This window comes from Microcebus murinus, chromosome 5, assembly GCF_040939455.1.
Source record: "Microcebus murinus isolate Inina chromosome 5, M.murinus_Inina_mat1.0, whole genome shotgun sequence".
Classification (NCBI taxonomy): Eukaryota; Metazoa; Chordata; class Mammalia; order Primates; family Cheirogaleidae; genus Microcebus; species Microcebus murinus.
Genome location: NC_134108.1, coordinates 39,231,008 through 39,252,214, shown reverse-complemented (window position 1 = coordinate 39,252,214; position 21,207 = coordinate 39,231,008). Strand labels below are relative to the sequence as shown.

Here is a 21,207-nt window from a genome sequence, read left to right as displayed (position 1 = left end):
TATTGATTGAAAGAGAAGTAATCAATATTGCCAATGAAATGCAAAAATAGCATAGTCATCTAGTAATAAAAGGTAGGTAGCATGAAAGAGAAAGACATCGAAAGTAAAATATTCAAAGACACACAGGGAGAATGACAACTTTTAAATAAACAATACCCCACTGTGCTACACAAACCAACACTCATGACCCCTTGCCATCAAGAATACTATTTTAGTTTGAAAGCATTTACTTGCATCCTAAGTACCAAAAGTTCAACATTGTGATATAGACATTTGAGAGATGACAATGTTTAGTGTCACTTCAGTTGGCTACTTTCCTTCAAAATATGTCAGGAAAACATTCTCCGCTTCTCTTCACCCCACTCACCTTCTCTAGTATCCTTGGAGGCAAAATCCGTTCCAATGGCCCACCAATAAGATTTATTCTAACAAGAACATGATTTCTCTCCACAGATAAGCCATCAATTATAAAGCCCCTGCAAAAAATAAATTTATCAATTTTGATATCTCTTTAATTGAATATGATTTAATTTTTAAATCAAGTCATTAGATTATACAGAAAAAAAGTCAGAAAAGTCTGGAAAACATTATTTATCAATGTATCTCCTAAAATACAAAGGCTAAGTTCACATTTATCTTATAAATAACTCTCTTTGCTAGAGAGCAAACAGCTGATGAAGATATAGGAAATTAATAAAAGAATACTCCCTTGATAAATGTTACTGCCATTTAAAAAAAATGAGATTAGGGCAAGCATTATTTCCAGAGTGATTTTAACAATCACATTTTCAGTCAAGGTTCTTATGTTCTAGACCTAGTGTGTTAAATTCAAAATCTAAGTATTGCTTATGAGCAGCCTCCACACTTTCTGTAGCTGTTGTTAATACTTTCCTTCTACATCAAACCTAGAGCATTAAGTAATATACTCTATAATTTTCCAAGACCTGGGTAGGATGGAGACATCTTTTTTTTTTTTAATTACAAAAATAAAAGCAATGCAAAGCTACTGAACGTATATTTGATAACTGTCAGCCAAACTGAGGTAATGGCAAATGTAATAATTATTTACTAATAAAAATTATCAAGACATTACCATAGCCCAATTTTGTAAATAATCAAAATTTATGACTATGAACTAACATAATTAAAAGAATAAAGAGTACATCCACAAGCCACACAAAATCAAGTATTTTGTTTAATGGGTCATCTTACATAAGTAGTCTGAATTTAAAGGTGATACAATTTCATGCAACCACTAATAATGTTAGGGCTTACCCAAAAGAAAAAGAAAAAACAAAATACAAACTTTGAAAGTATACTCCACAAGCTCTCTCCAAAAACATCTATAATCTTTCTGTGACATTTATGCCTTAATTGCTTTTTACTGTGTTATTTACATCTATTGAATTCAGAAAGTAGAAAAACATTAAACTATATAGAAAATTAGTGTCTTAAAGCATCTGTAAAGAAAACTTATTACTATGTTTTAATAACCCTTTTTTTACCTGTGGTTCTCAGAAGTCTCTAAGATATTTTCTTCCTGAGCATTTAGCAGCATTTCAGATACTTGATACTGAGCCTCTAATAGTAGAAGAGTGTCCAGATCACAGCATACCACATTTAATAACCTATACAAAAATGAAAAGTAAAAGTGTATTTTGTAAAATATGTCCTAATAGCATGGATACATCCTTGACATCACAAAGTAATACCTATACATGGAAATACAAATCTTATAGGACAGGCCATGTAGTCATTTCAGATATATTTTTAATCATTTTGAATAGTAATCTCCTCTTCAAAAGTTGTTGTTACTGAATTTTTTTAAGGACCATGGGTAATTTCTAACCTAGATTTTAAAAAATTTATCTATATAAATAATAAATTTTCTTCTCAACTGCTATTTAATTTAGAAATTCATAGAACATTAGTGAATCCATAAAAACTACAAGTTGCTATAACTGTTCATTCAACAATTACAGAATAATTGAATCATCATTTTGCTATTAATGTAGAAAATGTTCACTAGATAAAACACCAATGGCTAACTTTATAAGATCAAGCTGAGAACACCTAACCACACTGTTCTTATTATTATTAAAAGAGGTAAGTAGAAATCGTGCATCTCCTATTGTGATGAAAGAGGATACACACCACTCCATCTATGAAGTATTCTTGCCAAGGAAATTGAACCTGAATCTAATCAATCGTAGATATCTCGTTATTAGTTTATAGGAAACACAGGGACTAGAGAAATATATTAAAAGACAACACAAAAAGCAAACAGTCAACCAAATCCAGAGTTGAGAGATTCCTACACATTATTTCATATGTATATTATTTTTTCTGAAAAAAAACAAATAGCATGAAAAACAGACAGGAAAGGAACACTGTTATAATTTTTTAAATTTAAGCAAATGTGAAGATTTTGATATTTAATCAAACAAACTGAAAAAGTATACTTTGAGTCACATAGGAAAATATAAGATGGGAACTAGATGAAATCAGAAAAATATTGTTAATTTTGTTAGATGTAATAATGGCATGGTGGTAAATGGTTTGAGGTTTTTGTTTTTGTTTTTTTTTTAAATGTGTCCTTATTTGTTAGAGATACATACTGAATTGTTTATAGGTAAAATGGCATATATGAAATCTGCCTTAAAACATTTAAGGAAAAAATGTGTGTGGAGGGAGAGAGATAAAACAAAATATTGATAATGATGAGTGATGGATACATAGAAAATTATACAACTCAGTATTTTCTTAAAAATTTTATAATAAAAAAGTCTTTAGAAAAGATATTGTGTTGGGAGATGCTAGTCAGCTATGGTAGACCAGTGGCATTTGAGGAAACAGGAGATCCAAGAAGAAACCAACCTTCCAATTAAACATTCACTGATTTATCTCAGTGATATAGTTAAACACAAGCACAATGGCTTACATAGAAGGTTATTTACTGCAAAGTGGCCATACAGCAATCAATCAATATCATCCATAGTAAAAAGTGTAAATGTTTGGGGTATTTTTTTTACAGTGATATACTATGCAAATCTTGGAATAGAGCAGTTTATGGTTTTGATAAAGAATTAACTCCAAGGTATATTAAATAAAAAAGGAGATGTGCAAAAATATTGAGTATAGTACTAGTATTTGAATGAAAATATAAAAACATGAATCTACATATAAATACATATTTGTTTTTACATGGAATATCTCTCAAAGGTTAAAAAAAGAAACAGAAGAATTATTAGCTCTGCAGGGGAGATATGAGAGACTACCAGGAAACTTAATTCTCACTCTGTATCTTTTTATAATTTTTGAATTTTGGTAGAATTGTATCTTTTACTTATTCAAAAGCATACATAAAAATAGAAAAAAATGTATGATGGATGCATTTAAGAATCAAAAATAGCAAATCAATGTTACTCCCTAAAACCTAGCTAAAACAGTCAAATGAATATAAAACTAAAGGAAAATCTACTATCATCAATTTGGAGAACTGTTCCATACTCAGTTTACAAAAGTAAAAACATTTTTGTCAGTAAAAATACAGATGGAATGAAAAATAAATGAGTACCTTAGACTTCTAATTTGAAGATGATGATATAAGTTGGCATTTTCCTTTCTCATGTTAGAAATAATTCACAGTAGTGAAGAGGGAGAAAAATAGCAAATCATAGAAATTTTTAATCACAAAATGGGTTGAAGAGAAGCCAATGGCAGTACAAATAAAAATAGGTCTGGGGAAGGGATTAAGAAAGGATGGTATGGCTGTCCATGATATGAAAAAACAGCAAATTTTTCAGAAAAAAAAGCAAAATAAATTTCTAATAAGAAAACAAATTTCTCTATAATGAACAGCAAAACCTAGGATGCACAATTGAATCCTCTGTTCTCAATAGTGGAAATGACATACACAAGACAGCAGCAGAAGGATCCTTGGTCTGGTATGGTTCAAAGAAGTAGGAGGAGCAAGGTGGAATGAGAAGTCACAGAAAAAGCAATTATTAATTACTGGTTAGGTTATAGAAATAATTCAACTGGGGAGGCAGGGGGGAGAATGATATATATTATACACACACACACACACACATATATAAATTATGTATGGTAGCCTGTAAAAAAATAAACATCAAAAAGACCCCCGATAAATCTACTTACACGAGCAACAACAAATTAAAACACTGTCATGGCAAAATTAACAGTAGGAAAATATAAACAATGATAATAAACTGAATATAAAAAGGATAGGTTCTATATGAAGAAAGCTACAATAGAAAACTGAAGAATTTAAACATTTCAATAAATAGACATAGTACCTACCTGGATGAGAATATTAAATATCTAAAGATGTGTATTCTCATCCAATTTGTTTATGAATTTGACTTAAATATACATTATGTAATAATTTAATCGAGACTAAGATTTGTATAGAACTTAATAAAATACCTCCACTAATAACCCAGAAATTTTTAAAATAATAATAATTTATATCTATAAAATGTTATAGACATTTATCTTTATCAGGTGTTTACCTATTCTAAATTTGGGAGAAGTATAACATTTATTCTCACAATAATTTTGAGGGCAAAGTACAGTTACTGTCTCCATTTCACTTATAAGGTAACAGAGGAACAGAGAGGTTAAGGATCTTACTATGTGGTTCTAGGGCCCATGCTCTGAATCACTCACTGATATTACCACACACTGGGGAATGTACTATCAAGCTACAAAAATTAAATCAAGATATATGAGACCTTTATACAGAAAATCATAAAATTTTAATCAGAGTAGTTAAAGAATACCTAATTAAATAGAGATATATACTATGTTTACAGATTAAAAAATAACTATTATAAAGATGTCAATTTACCCAATATTGCCATACAGTCTCAAAATGATAATTAAAATCCCAGTATGTTGGTTCATGTGAAAAGCTGATTTTAAAATTTACAAAGTCTTTGTTTTTAAAGAACAAAGTGGAAAGAACTGTTCTATCAGTTATAATTTCTTATTACAAAGCTATAATAATTAAAACAATGTGTCATTTATACAAGGATAAACAAAAATCTACTTGAACAGAACAGGAAGTTCAGAAACAGATCTCTGTATATCCAGATACTTCTTTTTTTTTTTTTTTTTTTTTTTGTCACAGTCTGCTTCTAGACAGATACTTCTTTAGGAACATTTATTTAGACACAGTTTATATATTTATATATACATAGTCTCTTAGTATATAGAGGCATACAACAGCTATATAGCTAATATCCTACATTTAATGAGTTGTTTATAATAGCCAAAACTGGAACAAAGCCAAATGTCCACTTAACAGCATAATATATAAACAAAAAATGGTATATTAATATGATGGAATATAAGATAATGAAAATGGACTGCAAACACATACAATATTAATTAATCTTAAAAACACAATGTATATAGAAAAGCCTAGACATGACAGGACAGTCTATGCTACCATTAATATAAAGCTCAAAGAACAGCAAAATTAAAATACATTGTTTAGGCAGATACATAAACCAATGGAACAGAATAGAAAACCCAAAACTAAATCCTTGCACTCACAGCCAACTCATTTTTGACAAGGGTGCCAAGAACATACACTGGGGAAATGAAGTCTCTTCAATAAATGGTGCTGTGAAAACTGGATATCCATATGCAGAAGAATAAAAGTACATCCCCATCTTTTACTGGATACAAAATCAACTCAACTCAAAATGGATTAAATACTTAAAAGTAACTACTTAAATGTATGACCTGAAACTATGAAACTACTAGAAGACAATATTAGAAAAATGCTACAGGATGTTGGTCTGGGCAAAGATTTTTTAGGTAAGTCCTCAAAAGCACAAGCAACAAAAGCAAAAATAGAAAAATAGGATTATATTAAGCTAAAAAGCTTCAATGCAAACAATCAGAGTGAAGAAACAACCTACAGAATGGGAGAAAATATTTGCCACCTATCCATCTGACAAGGGTTCAATAACTAGAATATATAAGGAATTTGAACAACTCAGTGGCAAAGAAATAAATAATCCAATTAGAGAAGTGGCAAAAGACCTGAATAGACATTTCTTAAAAGAAGACATACAAATGGCCAACAAGTATAAAAAAAAAAATGCTTATCAGGGAAATGTACATCCAAACCATGATATGTCATCTCACTCCAGTTAGAATAGCTATTATCAAAAACACAAAAAATAAATGATGGAGAGGATGTGGAGAAAGGGTAATGCTCATACATGGTTGGTGGGAATGTAAAGCAATACAGCCATTATGGAAAACAATACGGAGGCTCCTTAAAAAACTAAAAATAGAACTACCATATGATCCAGCAATCCCACTGCCGGTATATATCCAAAAGAAAGGAAATTAGTGTATCAAAGCAATATCTGTACTCCTATGTTTATTGCAGAATTATTCACAATAGCCTAAATATGGAATCAACTTAAGTGCCCATCAACAAATGAAAGGATAAAATGTGTGTGTGTGTGTGTATACACACACACATACACAGGAATATTATATAACCATACAAAGAATGAAATCTTGTTATTTGATACAACATGGATGGAACTGGAGGTCATTATTTTAAGTGAAATAAGCCAGGTACAGAAAGACAAAAATCATATTTTCTCACATATATGTAGCAGCCAACAAAGTGGATCTCAAAGAGGTAGAGAGTAGAATGGTGATAACCAGAGGCTGGGAAGGGATGGGGAGGAAAGGAAGAGAAGATAAAGAAAAGCTGGTTAATGGTTCCAACAATATAGTCAGCTAGAAGGAATAAGTTCTACATTGGATAATACAGTAAGAAAACTATAGCTAACTATAATTTTCAAAATGCCTGGAATTGTAATGTTCCCAACACAAAGAAAAGATAAATATTGAGGTGATGGATAGCCTAATTACTCTGATCTGATCAGTACACATTGCATACATGTATCTAAATATCACATGTACCCCCAAAATATGTACAAGTATGATAATAAAAATAAAATATATATGAAATTGTTTAGGAACACATGACTAAGTAGTATTAATAAAAATATAAAGTAAACCAAAGAAGTATTTTAAATATCATAATTCAAAATAATATTTACCATTGGGGGAAAGGGAAAGAGTTATGACTAGATGCAGAGTGCTAGTAAATTCTTTGTTTACTTGATTGAAATTACATAGGCATTTATTTTATCACAATTTGTTAAGGTGTATGTTTATATTTTATGCAATATTTATATATTTAATATTTTATTAAAAACTTAAGTGTTATGTTAGAGTGGATAACAGTAAAAAGTATATCACTATATCCACAAGAAGTATAAATGTGTATGTAACAAATGAACATATTCAGAATACTAATAAGAGAATGCATATTTTATTGATTATGCATAAAGATTCTTGTAAGACTTGGTATCAAGTAATACAATCTGCTACTCAATTATGCAATCACCTAATAAACAGATCTTAATGGTTCATTAATTATACCAGCATATTTGTATAAGCTAGTAGTTAGACTAAATATAGAAAGAAATAACATTTGAATAAAATAATTTTATTTCATTTTTTTGTCTAACCATTATATTAAGGCTAGGTTTATAAAGAGAATAGATTTGTACAGATTATTTTATATCTACTAATCTAGAAAAATGATGAGAAAACATGTCTTAAAACTTACATATTTGGCTTATAAATAACAAATTGTCAGGTTTAACTTTTGTTGGCTCCAATCTAAATTTCCCAAAAGTTATGTAAAAAAAACAATAATAATAAGGGTTTATGTCACAAAGTAAGCTAGTTACATCAAAGAAGTTTTCCCCCAAAAAGTCAGGTTATCCAAAATTATCCCCATTAAATCCAAAGTCATAGATAAACTGGATAAAAGTTTTAATGATATATTTTCAGATTTTTTCAACAAAAAAGAAAGTATTAAAAATCACCTTGAGGCCAGGTGTGGTAGCTCACACCTGTAATCCTAGCACTCTGGGAGGCTGAGGCACGTGGGTCGCTCAAGGTCAGAAGTTCGAACCAGTCTGAGCAAGAGCAAGACCCTGTCTCTACTAAAGAGAGAAAGAAATTAATTGGCCAACTAAAAATATATAGAAAAAATTAGCCGGGCATGGTGGTGCATGCCTGTAGTCCCAGCTACTCGGAAGGCTGAGGAAGTAGGATCACTTGAGCCCAGGAGTCTGAGGATGCTGTGAGCTTGCTTGATGCCACGGCACTCTAGCCCGGGCAACAGAGAGACTCTGACTCGAGAAAAAAAACACAAAATCACCTTCAGTAAATTGAAGACATCAACAGTAAGCTAAACATGTAAATTTCAGAAGAGTGTGTGTGTATGTGTACACATGTGCACACCAACACATCTCTGTTTATGTGTCTTTCTTAGGATACAGTTAGAAATAGATTATTCTATCTACCCTACACATAAACCTTTTTAGGGTAGGCTTTATTAGATTATTTTTATCAAGAGAAGTTTCTGTACACCAAACATCAGACAGTAGTCAAAGATCTTAGCCATTCCTTTATTCCCTATTTTATACAATGGTAAGTGAAGTGCAAATATTATCCCACTATTATAGTTTTATGGCCCTCAGGAGCCCAAACAGTCTAATACTCTTGTGGATACAGATTGCTATTTGACGGTAATAAAGATGTAAGAGTTTGCCTACAGCAAAGGCTTTAAAGGCCCTGGGAGGTTACTAAAGGTGGGAGGAATCCAGGCCCTTCTAGTAATTCTAAGAAAGCAGATAGTCAAATGCCTTGCCTCATTTGAGTCAGGTTTATTGATGACATCGAATAACAGCTTTTGCACTTCACCCCAGGTACTGAAGGCCAAGTTCTTATCTCTATTAGACACTTTGTGCAACACATAAGCATAATCTTTAGACGAATTTACATCTTCTCTTCCCTTGTTACAGGTAAGTGAATTGAACCTTCTGTGAAGAAATAAAGACATCTCTAAAATGTATTATTAATATATAAATAAAATGGTCACAATTTATGAACTGCATTTGTACCCACTGGAAAGGAAAAAATAGTACAAGTTATCAATAGAGAGTTGCAGGATTTTTCCAACAGTTTTCTCATAATGACAAAAAACTACCCATGTTTTTATTATTGCTGTCAAAACCCTCTGAAATACTAAATACATTGATAGTATGATTGGTGACTTGGCCAGTGTGAATACCAGAAGCAGTGTGTTTCACCTGGTATAGATAGCAACACATCTTTATTATTTTATCAAAATTTAGTCCAGGATGGCCTTGATTGTCATACCAACCTAGAGGCTATCATGAAAAACTGTTCTATTGATGATATAATATTAACTGGACATAGGCGGGCAGGAAGTATCTGGTACTCTGTTTCAATAAAACACAGGTATGCCTGAGGGTAAGTAGTCCATAAAAATTGAGAGGCTTGCCATCTTAGTGAAGTTTGAGTTCCAAGGGCCTAGAATATCTAGTGGCCTAAAATCACCTGTAGTATGTATAGAAATTGCTAAATCTTACATTATTTACCACCAAGAAAATGGCACAATGTATCACTTTAGAACCTTTGAATTCTAGAAGCAACATCTACCATATTTGAGTGTACTGCTCTGAACTACTTACCAAGTTACCCATAACTGTACCAACTTTGAGTGTGACTCACAGCAGGAATAAGATGATATCATTTAACTCCAGCAAGAATGGCTTTTATCAAAAAGTCCCAAAACAATAAATGTTGGCATGAATGCTGAAAGATAGGAACAATCATACACTGCTAGTGGGACTGCAAACTAGTACAACCTCTACAGAAAGTAATACAGAGATACCTCAAAGAGTTACCATTTGATCCAAATGGTAGAACTACCATTTGATCCAGCAATCCCATTACTCGGCATCTACCCAAAGGAAAAAAAAGACAGTCTATAAAAGAAAAAAATCTATACTAGAATGTTTATAGCAACAGAATTCACAATTGAAAAGATGTGGAAACAACCCAAGTGCCCATCAATACATGAATTAATACATAGATTAATAAAATGTGGTATATATGTACCATGGAGTTCTACTCAGCAACAAAAAACAATGGTGATATACCACCTCTCATATTATTCTGGATAGAGCTAGAGCCCATTCTACTATCACAAGAATAGAAAAAACAAGCACCACATGTACTCTCTGGCAAGTTGGTTTCACTGATCAACACTTATATGCGCATATGCACATTCATCAGGTGCTGGACAGGTGGGGGAGAGGAGGGAATGAGTAGATTCACACATAATGAGTGTGGTGTGCACTGTCTAGGGGATGGACATGCTTGAAACTCTGATTTTGGTGAGCCAAAGGCAACATATGTAACCTAAACATTTGTATTTCTGTAATATGCAGAAATAAAAAGAAAGATATAAAACTCAAATAGGCTCCAACTATGGAAAGTCTACCACTGGGGCCTTTAATCCAACAAATTCAATGCTGGTCAAAGTTTCATTGACAGATCAAATACTAAAGGAACTTCTGACAAAGTGCAATAAAAGATTCACACACAGAGTCCTAGAATTTTGGAGTAAATCCATATTCCCTTTGTTAAGGCCAACCAGGTACCTAGTGGCAGACTGATTACATCAATGCCCTCTTACTCCAGGTATGGAACTTTACATCCTTGATCACTATGCTTCTCTATGAAACATTCTACTAAATGTGGACTGAGGGTCATGGTATCCATAAACCAATGCTCTGACCAAGAAACTAGTTTACCAGGGGAAAAAATATTCTAGTATAAAGTGAAATAAAAGGATGTGATAAAAGAAAAAAGAGAATAGATTACCTGATGCCCCTTAGCTTGAGAGTTTATGTTTTCACAAATAGGAACAGGATATGTCCTCAAGAATGTGAGAACCTTCTGCTTATAAAACATAATTGGAAGGAATGATTATGACATCTATGTTGTAAACCAGTACAGGTTAGGTATCACATTCTCTGAAAGCAGGCTAACTGGAGCCAAATACCAGTAGACCAACTACTAACTGTGTCACTTTAAGTGAATGGTTCAACTTTTCTGTGCCCTACTTGAGTCATTTGTAAAAAAAAAAAAAAAAAAAAAAAAAGAATATACTAAGAAAGTATTTACTTTATTGGGTTATTCTGAAATTGAGTGAATGCAAAACCAATACAAGTACCTGGATATAATGACCACTATATATAAGTATTATGCATTAGCAAACATAGAAGTATAATTTTTAGGATAGTTTAGGAATATATTAGTAGATACACAGGAAATAAAACAAATGTAAAATAACATATAATTATTAACTCCATGAAAAATTAAGTTTTAGGAAAAAGGAAATACAGTCTTAGCATACTACTTAACCCATTAATGTATAATATTTATGCAGACATAATGTTAGCTCTCAACAGTGATTTAATCAATACTGTGATTAAAAACTGTAAAGCAGAGAGAGAAAGAAGAAGGGGCAAGGAAATCTAAATTCTAAGCTTCTAAATCCCTAAAGATAGGAGATAAAAGGCTAAAATTGAAAATCAAGATAGTATAAGCACATTATTAAAAACTCTGGAGGTGAATACCAAAAGAAACAATTCAGAGTTAAAAGTGGCAGCCTCTGAGGAGTGGGACTAGGGAGTGCAGGATGGGTAGAAAATTACTTTTCATTTTCAAAAGTTTTCCCATACTTTCTGACTTTGTAAGCTGTGTACATTTATTAATGTAATTAAAAATAAATAAAAAATAGTGTTTGGTAGATGTTGCATAGACCATGAACTAATATCTTTTCCAGCTGCTCTGCCCAAAAGATGAATATAGGCTCAGTGCTGAAGTAGAAAGTAAATTTAAGCCACACAGAATCTGGACTTTTACTTATTCTTTTGCTCAAAAGGATATAATGAAAGCAAATATATTAATATTTGTTTTCTATGCTCTAAACTTTTTTAAAAAGTTATTTTCTTCGGCCGGGCGCAGTGGCTCACGCCTGTAATCCTAGCACTCTGGGAGGCCGAGGCAGGAAGATTGCTTGAGGTCAGGAGTGCAAAACCAGCATGAGCAAGAGACCCCGTCTCTACTATAAATAGAAAGAAATTAATTGGCCAAATAATATATATATAGAAAAAATTAGCCGGGCATGGTGGCGAATGCCTGTAGTCCCAGCTACTCGGGAGGCTGAGGCAGAAGGATTGCTTGAGCCCAGGAGTTTGAGGTTGCTGTGAGCTAGGTTGATACCACCGCACTCACTCTAGCCTGGGCAACAAAGTGAGACTCTGTCTCAAAAAAAAAAAAAAAGTTCTTTTCTTCTTACTAAATTTTATCTATAATGTGATTAAACTGAATTAGTATGATTTAATTTTGTCATAAATATTTTAGGTAGAGAAGTTATTTTTTTTAAAGAGGCAAATGCCAATTTGATGTCCCAAATGAGTTTATCTTATTTCCATTAGAAATCTAAAATAAAATTCCTCCTGAGTAAAGGATTTATTTTTAATCATAGGAAATTGTCTTTTTTTTTTTTTCTTGTTTTGAGACAGGGTCTTGCTCTATCACCTGGGCTAAGGTATAGTGGCATCATCACAGCTCACTGCAATATCAAACTCCTGGGCTCAAGCAATCCTCCTGCCTCAGCCTCCTGAGTAGCTGTGACTACAGGAATGCACCACCATGCCTGACTAATGTTTTCTAGTATTTTTTTTTTTTTTTTTTGTAGAGATGGGGTCTTGCTATGTTCAGGCTGGTCTTGAACTCTTAGCCTCAAGTGATTCTCCCACCTCAGACTCACGAAAGTGCTAGGATTATAAGTGAGCCACTGTACCCAGAAATCAGCATTTTGACATACCAAAATGGAAGTGCTCTAAGGAACAAACCAAAACATCAGAAATTCAAGGCAAAGAATTATAACCAGAGTCGGTCCAGACTCCTAAGACTTGCAGATTTCTATGATGAACATTAAGATTTAAAGAGTGACTCTAATTGGGTACTGTTAACAGATAATATATTGTTATATAACATTAACAACATTAATATTCATTATATTGACCCTATAAACTTTTATGCTCCATTTATATGTTATGTAAGCATATTATAAAATAGAAATACAGTAATTAAGGGTTTCTTAAGCACCATTAAGAATATAATATTAACATTCATCAGGCTGACCCTATAACTTTCATGCTGTATTTACTTGTTATGTAAGTATAATATAAAATATAAATATCCTAATTAAGGCCACCTCTTATGCACTAGAAAAAAAAATGTTCTTAACATGTTTCATTCTTTAGCCCAAAGTAATTTACAGATACTTGTCATTACGACACTACTTATAGCTGCATATGTCAGTGCTACCCAGGAGACAATGTATCTTTGATTATACACCAATAAGTACAAGTGACATAGTCTACTTATAATCAAAAGAACAGTCTGAGGACAGATTGCTTTTGTTATCAGTGTGGTCAGATATGAGGCACACTAATGATGGAAGCCCTCTGTGAGGTTTCCCCATCAGTCGTGAAGAGTTGCTCTGGTCTAAGCATATGCCCAAAGTAAGACAAGATGCTAAGAATTTGGCACTTGCTTCTCATGCTCAACTATGAACAAGGAAGATACAAACAGCATTTTGCCTCAGATGCAAAGGAAGCCTCCAAATCTAGTGTGGAAATGGACATTTTACATGATTGCAAAGAGCTGGATTTTAAAATATCCCACACTATACATTTGTCTTCTCCTGGCCCAATACTCTCTTCTCCCTCTCTACCCCCTTCCTCCCTTCTCTCTTCCTACATCTATCTCCCCTTCCTTCCTCTCCCAACCTCTCTCCTTCCCCCACTCCCAACCACTGTGGAAAGTCCCTCCCCTACTTCTTTCCTTCTTGCTCATCTTCCCTTGTTCTCTCCCTCCCTTTCCTCCATACATACTCTCTTTTCTCCACATACATACCCACCCACCTCCCTATACCACCCTCATCCCCATCACTTATTCATTTCTGAAAATGGAAATCAGTGTCTCATAGAATGTGAAATGTTTCTTTGAACATGTGAATAAGGATAATCTGTGAAATTATTAGGGACTCACATTTCCACTTGTTTGGAATGTATTTTTTTTTTTTTTTGAGACAGAGTATTATTTTGTTGCCCTGGATAGAGTGCCGTGGCATCAGTATAGCTCACAGCAACCTCAAACTCCTGGGCTCGAGCAATCCTTCTGCCTCAGCCTCCCGAGTAGCTGGGACTACAGGCATGCGCCACCATGCCTGGCTAATTTTTTCTATATATTTTTAGTTGGCCAATTAATTTTGTTCTTTTTTTTAGTAGAGATGGGGTCTCACTCTTGCGAGAGCTGGTTTCAAACTCCTGACCTTGAGTAATCCACCCACCTCAGCTTCCCAGAGTGCTAGGATTACAGGCATGAGCCACCACTCCTGGCCTGGAATATATTTTGAATATAGTGAATCCCTAGAAGTTAACTTAAAACCCAAGTTGAATCTCACCAGAAGAATAACTGTTCTTCATTACTATAAACTATGTTTCTTTGAAAATATATCATTAATGCGAGGGGGTGGGCACTTGTCTGGAGTATCTAGGGTGATTCTGTGCAGTTTAATCCTAGCTGTCTATCATTTCCACTTGAAGGAAATTCAAATGTGTTCTTGTGTTATCTCGTTCCTACAGTCACAAACCCCTTCTCTTTATCTTACCACTTTCTCCTAGTATTAATTCAGTGGATTCAAGGGAAAAATACATTTCATTTCTATCAGAATTAAATAATTCCATGTATATATCACCATAAATTCCATGAGTTATACTTTTATAAAGTCTAATCAAATACAGTGTGTATGTGCATATATACACACTCATATGCATGTGTGGTTAAGATATGTGTGTGTATATGATACATCCATATGTATGCATATACAGAAATATATACACAAACTGAACACATTTCATTCCCCCAATATAAAAGTTTACCTGCTGATCAGCATATGCAAACTAAGTAGTGATAATACTTAGTGATGATACTAAGAAAGGGACATGAATTACAAACACATACTAACTATACCCCCAAATCTGAAGCTTGAAGTTTTTGATACACATATAACCAAATCTGGAGAAGAGAAAGGGGGAGCAGGATGAGTCTGCCAATAAAATTCTGTATAAGCAGCCAAGGATGAGCAGGAGCTTTGGGGAGCTTGCTCACTCACTCTATGCACCAAATTTGGATCTGAGTTTCGGGAAATGCTCTGGATCTCCTGCAGCTGGAGATTAGTTTGAGCTTTTTTAAGCACACAGAGTACTGTTTGGGGGCATATTGATTTTTGTGAGCATGTGTGGAAAAGAATTGGAATTGAAAGGTAGATAGCAAACGAGGAGAATCAGCAAAAATGAACTGACAAAAAGGTATCCCAAAATAAAAGGAACAAAGTCACAGATGCTGCGTCAAAGACTAACAGTGTGGCACTTAGTAAGGATTCAACAAATATATTCCAAACATATGAAAAAGCGAATGAAAGGAATAAATTTCACTAAGTGGGTAGAATGTAAAATGAATCATAAAAAGAGGGTAGACAGAAATACATAAAATTTGAAAATGTGCCTATCCTATCACTTAGCAGTATACTTTTATGCATTTGTTACATAGCAATAATTATGAACATTCAGATATTTGTCTAGTAAAAAATTTAAAAATAATCCAATTGTATAAAAACAGAAAATTGAGATTCAATCATATACTAGAAAATTATTCAGTTCTTTAAAATTATTATACAGATAAATATTTACAGGTGTAAGTATTTTACTTATAGGTGTAAGTAAAAAAATGCAGTTTCAAAACAACACTCCTTCAAAAAAAATGATTTGTAGCTAAAGATCAAAAAATATGGGCATGCAGGGATTAATGGTAGTTCTCACTAAGAGGGAGGGTGTTATATTATTCTTTTTGTTTTTAGCAAGTAATAGATCATTTGATTATTTTTATTTTCTATTAATTTAAATAAATTCTGGATGTATGTGTGTATATGTATGTGCATATATAAAATAAAAACTGTAGATGGTTTTATAGTCAGATTATACTCTATAATATGAAAAAAAGATTACAAGAGGTAATTTAAGAAGTGTTTCTTATTACTAATGTTAATCAGATTTAAGTCTAGCTAGCAACTGGGTAACTGGGAATAAATAATTTGGTGATTTGCTGGGATGGAATATTAACATTTAGCTATGTATTTTACTTGTTAAAATAACCAAACTTTTTAATCGAACTAATTTTTAAAACAAATATGAACTTTTTACCTTTCCTCATAAAGTCATCTTAGAGATCAGACCTTTACAAAGAAGCTAATTAATTATATGTAAAACTGTTCATTGTACTGTACATAGAATTTACTTTTGGCGGATAAATATAAAATAATAACAAACAGCAAGCGATTAACTTTAAAGGCTATTCTATAATTACAGATTGCTGAGTTTTGTTTTGAAGAAAATAAATAGGCCACATTAAAGTTTCAAATGACGCAAGAAGGAATAAGTTTGAAGAGAAATATACTACGATTTTTAACCATATTTAATTTGAATGTACATTTAACCAAATTATTACATAACACTTAAAATGTTAAAAAAAAATAGGCCATTCTACAGCCTGTAACTAACACATTCTACAGCCTGTAATGTGTAGTGTAATTTAATATAAAAAGCTATTAATATTAAATGATCATATTCTTTCCCCACAAGATATACAGTTTTTATGTTGAAATAAAATGTCCTAGGAAGGGAATAACATTCCTCTGAACCCTAAAAATGGCTAAGAAACCTTAAGCTGCTAAGCCTTGTGCAGGATCAGAAGTTTCCAGGCAACTGTTTTAATCAGTCAAATTTAACATATAAATGTTAAACCAAATAACCAAAAAGTACTTGGCAATATGGTAGAAGTGATAGAAGAAGAAAATTATACTCCCTTGGGAAGTTGAAGTTTTTAGTCAGAAAGGAGAAATAAATTAACTATTAAATCTGTGGGGATAACCACAAAGGCAAGGGACATACAGAAAAAAGACATCAGGATAGGTTATAAGTAATTCATAGAGCAAGCTTTGCTTTGAAGGAAGGGCTGAATTTGTCTAACTAGACAAAAGTGAAGGCAGTATTCAAGACATAAAAAACAGGCTTAGAGGCAAAACTAAATGTGCTTGAAGAAAATAAGGAGTCTAACCCTCCTCAGAACATTAGCTCAGGCTGAGGAAGTGTGGGAAATAATGTACACTGGAAAGGTAGACATATATTATGGAAAGCCACACAAAGGGGTCAGAATTGCCAGTTATTCAAAATGAGAAAAGAGGGGTAAGGGTTTTATCAGAATGTGTTTCTTTTCTGCATTAATTACTGCACATTTTTTGGTTAAGGAGAATGAGTACCACATCTGATTTCACTCATCATTACATCCCCCACACCTAGCAAAGGGCATAGCTCACAGTAAAGGTTTAATAAATATTGGCTGAGTAAATAAAGAAGAGTAAATTTAAAATTATAAATTTTATTATGTAGTCATATATAAAAAGGTACTGCATATCTATCTCATAGTCACTACACTGAGAAACCCAGATTAGTTTAATCTCCCTCCTGGATAGAGAGGAAGATATGGTCTCCAACCTATGAAGGCAGGTGAGAAAATGGGCAAAAGAACCACCTTTTAATATAGGTGAGAACAGGGGAAGTGGGAGGCTGAGGAGATCGTGAATGTCTTCAGCTTCCATAGTAGAAAAGAGTGGATCAATATTATCTAAAAGTGAAATATCAGGCTGAAATATCTGAAAATGTTTTACATAATCTTTTTTCTTAACCTTAGAGGAATCTCTGGGAAAATAATAACACCTGGAGTGAGAAAATAGTTATTTGAAATTCAGCAATTCCTTTAGTCTTGCTAGGGTTTCTTTTCCTTTTCTCTAAAATTCAGTTAGAATTTAAAGTGGCAACTATATTATGATTCTATTTTTATTAAAAAGAGTTATTCCTATATATCTATCCATCCTTCTGTCTGTATATGTATAGAAAGGTGTCTAGAATGATTTTTTCTCAATGTTAATAATGATACTTTCAGAATTAGGAGAAATTTCACAATTTATTAAATTTAATTTCCTTCATTGGTTAATTTCCTTATAATAAAGACATAGTTTTAAAAGCAATAAGTTAAGATGACTTTCGGGATTAAGCAACTGAAGAGATAATTGGGCCACTAAATGAGATGGAAATGAAAAATTTATTTTGTTTTTGTGGGAGGAAATGTGAGAGATTCAAGAAGGGTTCAATTTTAGACATGTTAAGTATGTGATGCCCGGCAACTGTATTAATTGATATGTCAGGAGGCAGTTGTATATGTGTCTGGTAGCTCAAAAGAGAAGTTTGGGCTAGAGACATAAACTGGGGCATCCAATGGCATAGAAACGATACTTAATGGCAAAGTTGTAAGTGGAATGAACTGAGAACAGAGTGTACAGAAAACGAGGGTACTAGGTTCCAGGCCCAGCACCAAGTCGTGAGTATTCCATCATTTAGAGGTTGCTTTGAGAATGCAAAAAAGGAGAAATTGCAGCCATAGGAGTATGTAGTATCACAGAAACAAAAAGAAGACAATTTCTCACATAGAATAAAAATGGTCTGCTATATCAAATGCTACTGATAATTATAGTAAGATGAGAAAAGAGAAGAATACACTAGATCCGTGACCATGGAAGTTACAAGTGATCTTGGGATGAGCAGGATGAACAGTTCTGACAGAGTTATAAAATCAATGTCATGTCAAAGTGAGCTGATCAGTAAATAGAGGTAAACAAGTGAGGACAGTTTGTATAGATATGTTTTGCTATGGTGAGAGGCAGAAAAATAGGACAGTGGTTGCAGGGAGATATGAGGTCACAAGCAGTTTCTTTTTATGTATGTTTTGTTTTGTTTCATTGTAACATGGGATATATGAAGGCATGTCTTCACATTAATAGGAATGATCTAGCATAAAACAATAGGTTGGAAGAGGAAAAAAGAGGCAGAGGGAGGGCTAATCAAAAATGCAACCTTCTTGAATATGTCACTTAAAATGTAAGATCTTAAGAAATTCAAATTCAAAATTTTTAAACAGAATGTGTTGCTGTTGAAAAGTGAAAAGCTACAAATTCACTAATCCTCACATTAGCCTCATTTAAGTTTCATGGCAAGTAAGTTGTATCAATCAAACTCACCTAATGCTACTCTAGAGTTTTGAGACAGAGGAAAATTTAAGTGAATGGAACAAACAATGTTAAATGTAGAAGTCAAACACACTAATGAGATAATCTACCGAAGAAATGTTTCTAGTTGTACCTTCATATTACCAACAACATTGTGAGTGAGAAAGATACAGATAAAAATCCCAAAGACACAGAAACATAAGATTTATATAATGTAAAACTATAAATTTATCACCATTAGACCTCAATGACCAATAATAAACTAAAATTAATAGAAAAAATGAAAGTAAATTATCTACTTTCAAAGTATGACTTAAAAATAAGTCATTATTTTAGAATAAAAGATTATTATGGGATGAACTTCAACACACAATGGAAATAAATTTGTGGAAGCAGGTAGAGCAAGATGGCCAAATAGAAACATTCAATGATCATCCCCCAACATAAACACCAAATTCAGTAACTATCTATATAAGCAAACATCTTCAGAAGTACCAAAAATTGGATGAGTAATCATACTACCTCAGTTGACTCTTGAGTAAACTAATTGAAATAGTCCCCAAAATGCCTCTGTTAAATCAAGCAAAAGTGGAAGACAATGTAATAATACAGAACCTAAATTAACATGAAGGCTGTAGCACAAAAATCTAATTGCGAAAGTTACTCTGTCTATAATGTTGCAGGAAAACAAATTACATTTAGACATGCTTTTTAAAATTAGCTGTACATAAATTACTTAATGGGTACATGTACATTATTCAGGTAACTGATGGATATCCTAAAAGCCCTGACTTCACCACTATTCAATTTGTACATGTAACAAAATTACAATTGTACTCCATTAATTTAAACAAATAAAAAATAAAAGTATATAGAACTTTCTAATTTTTGAAACGTATATAATATCTAAAGTAAAATTTAGCACCTTACCTCAGGCCAAAGATATGTGATTGTTCATAGTTGAATAATGAACGAATTTTGGCTTCAGAATTCAAAACTATAAGTCTATCAATAATATCCTGAAAAAGAGAGACATAGTGAGATAGTGCCCAACTAAAGCCATTTAAAGAAAATTAAGACAAAAAATATTTATTTAGATTTGTGGTTCTCAAATTTGGCTTTATATTGAAATCACCTGGGGAGCCAAAACAAAACCAACCCCACTAATGCCTGGGGGTCCCACCCCCAGAGATTCTGAACTAACTTGTCTGAGTGTGGCCTGGATTACATTAGGATTTGTAAAAGTTTCTCAAATGAATCTAACATTCAGCTATAATGGAAAAGCACTCATTTATATTCCACTCTGGAACTGGTGGAAAGCTTATACAGTAAGTTAAATAACTGATAAAATTGCCAAAAATGTAAACTACTTTGAAAAACAAACATGAAATCCACAATTGGGAAGCATGAACAGTGAGAGAATCTGAATATTTTTATCTAGTTATTATTTGAGATTTTGTTAATATAAATTCTCTAGTTCATACAAATCAGTGGTTTCTAACCCTTGTTGAACATCAGAAGCACCTAAGGTACTTAAAAAGAATATACAAGGGGCGGAGCAAGATGGCAGACGAATAACACCGCCAGACAGAGGGTCTCTGCAGAAAAGACAAATTCTAGCAGAAATTAGAGGAAAGAAGCAAGAAGACGAGCATACAGCGGACAAGGGCCGGAAGGAGGGGTACCTGAGACCCCGGGAGACTCCACGGGAGGAGGCTGCGGAGGAGAACTGGAGGCTGAGACTACCGGAGCAGCCCAGAGACCAGCGGCAAGGGTAGGTGGATTTGCTGTTTCCCCTCCCCTGCATTTGGGACTGCTGGTGGGCTCCCCAGCAGGTGGAGAGACCTGCTGCAGCCAGCCAGAAACCGCCGCCGCCAGCCGGTGGTGAGCCTGTAGCAGACGTGGCGCCAGGTTCCCAACTTCCTCCGGGCACCTCCGTGTGCACAGACCGGAGCCGCGCGGCAGGCGCCATATTGCCTCCTCCTCCCCTCCGCCGA

At 33.4% G+C, this 21,207-nt stretch overlaps 1 protein-coding gene across 1 annotated transcript in view; it reads right to left on the bottom strand.

The window, feature by feature from the left end:
* TBC1D32 (TBC1 domain family member 32) overlaps window positions 1–21,207 on the bottom strand; it is a 208,319-nt gene that overhangs the window by 83,597 nt on the left and 103,515 nt on the right. The window contains exons 23-25 of the mRNA XM_012739115.3: window positions 20,141–20,229; window positions 1,506–1,628; window positions 368–476 (exon numbers count right to left, since the gene is read on the bottom strand). Coding sequence (XP_012594569.2) covers window positions 368–476; window positions 1,506–1,628; window positions 20,141–20,229 — 321 coding nt within the window. The remainder of the gene's footprint in view (window positions 1–367; window positions 477–1,505; window positions 1,629–20,140; window positions 20,230–21,207) is intronic.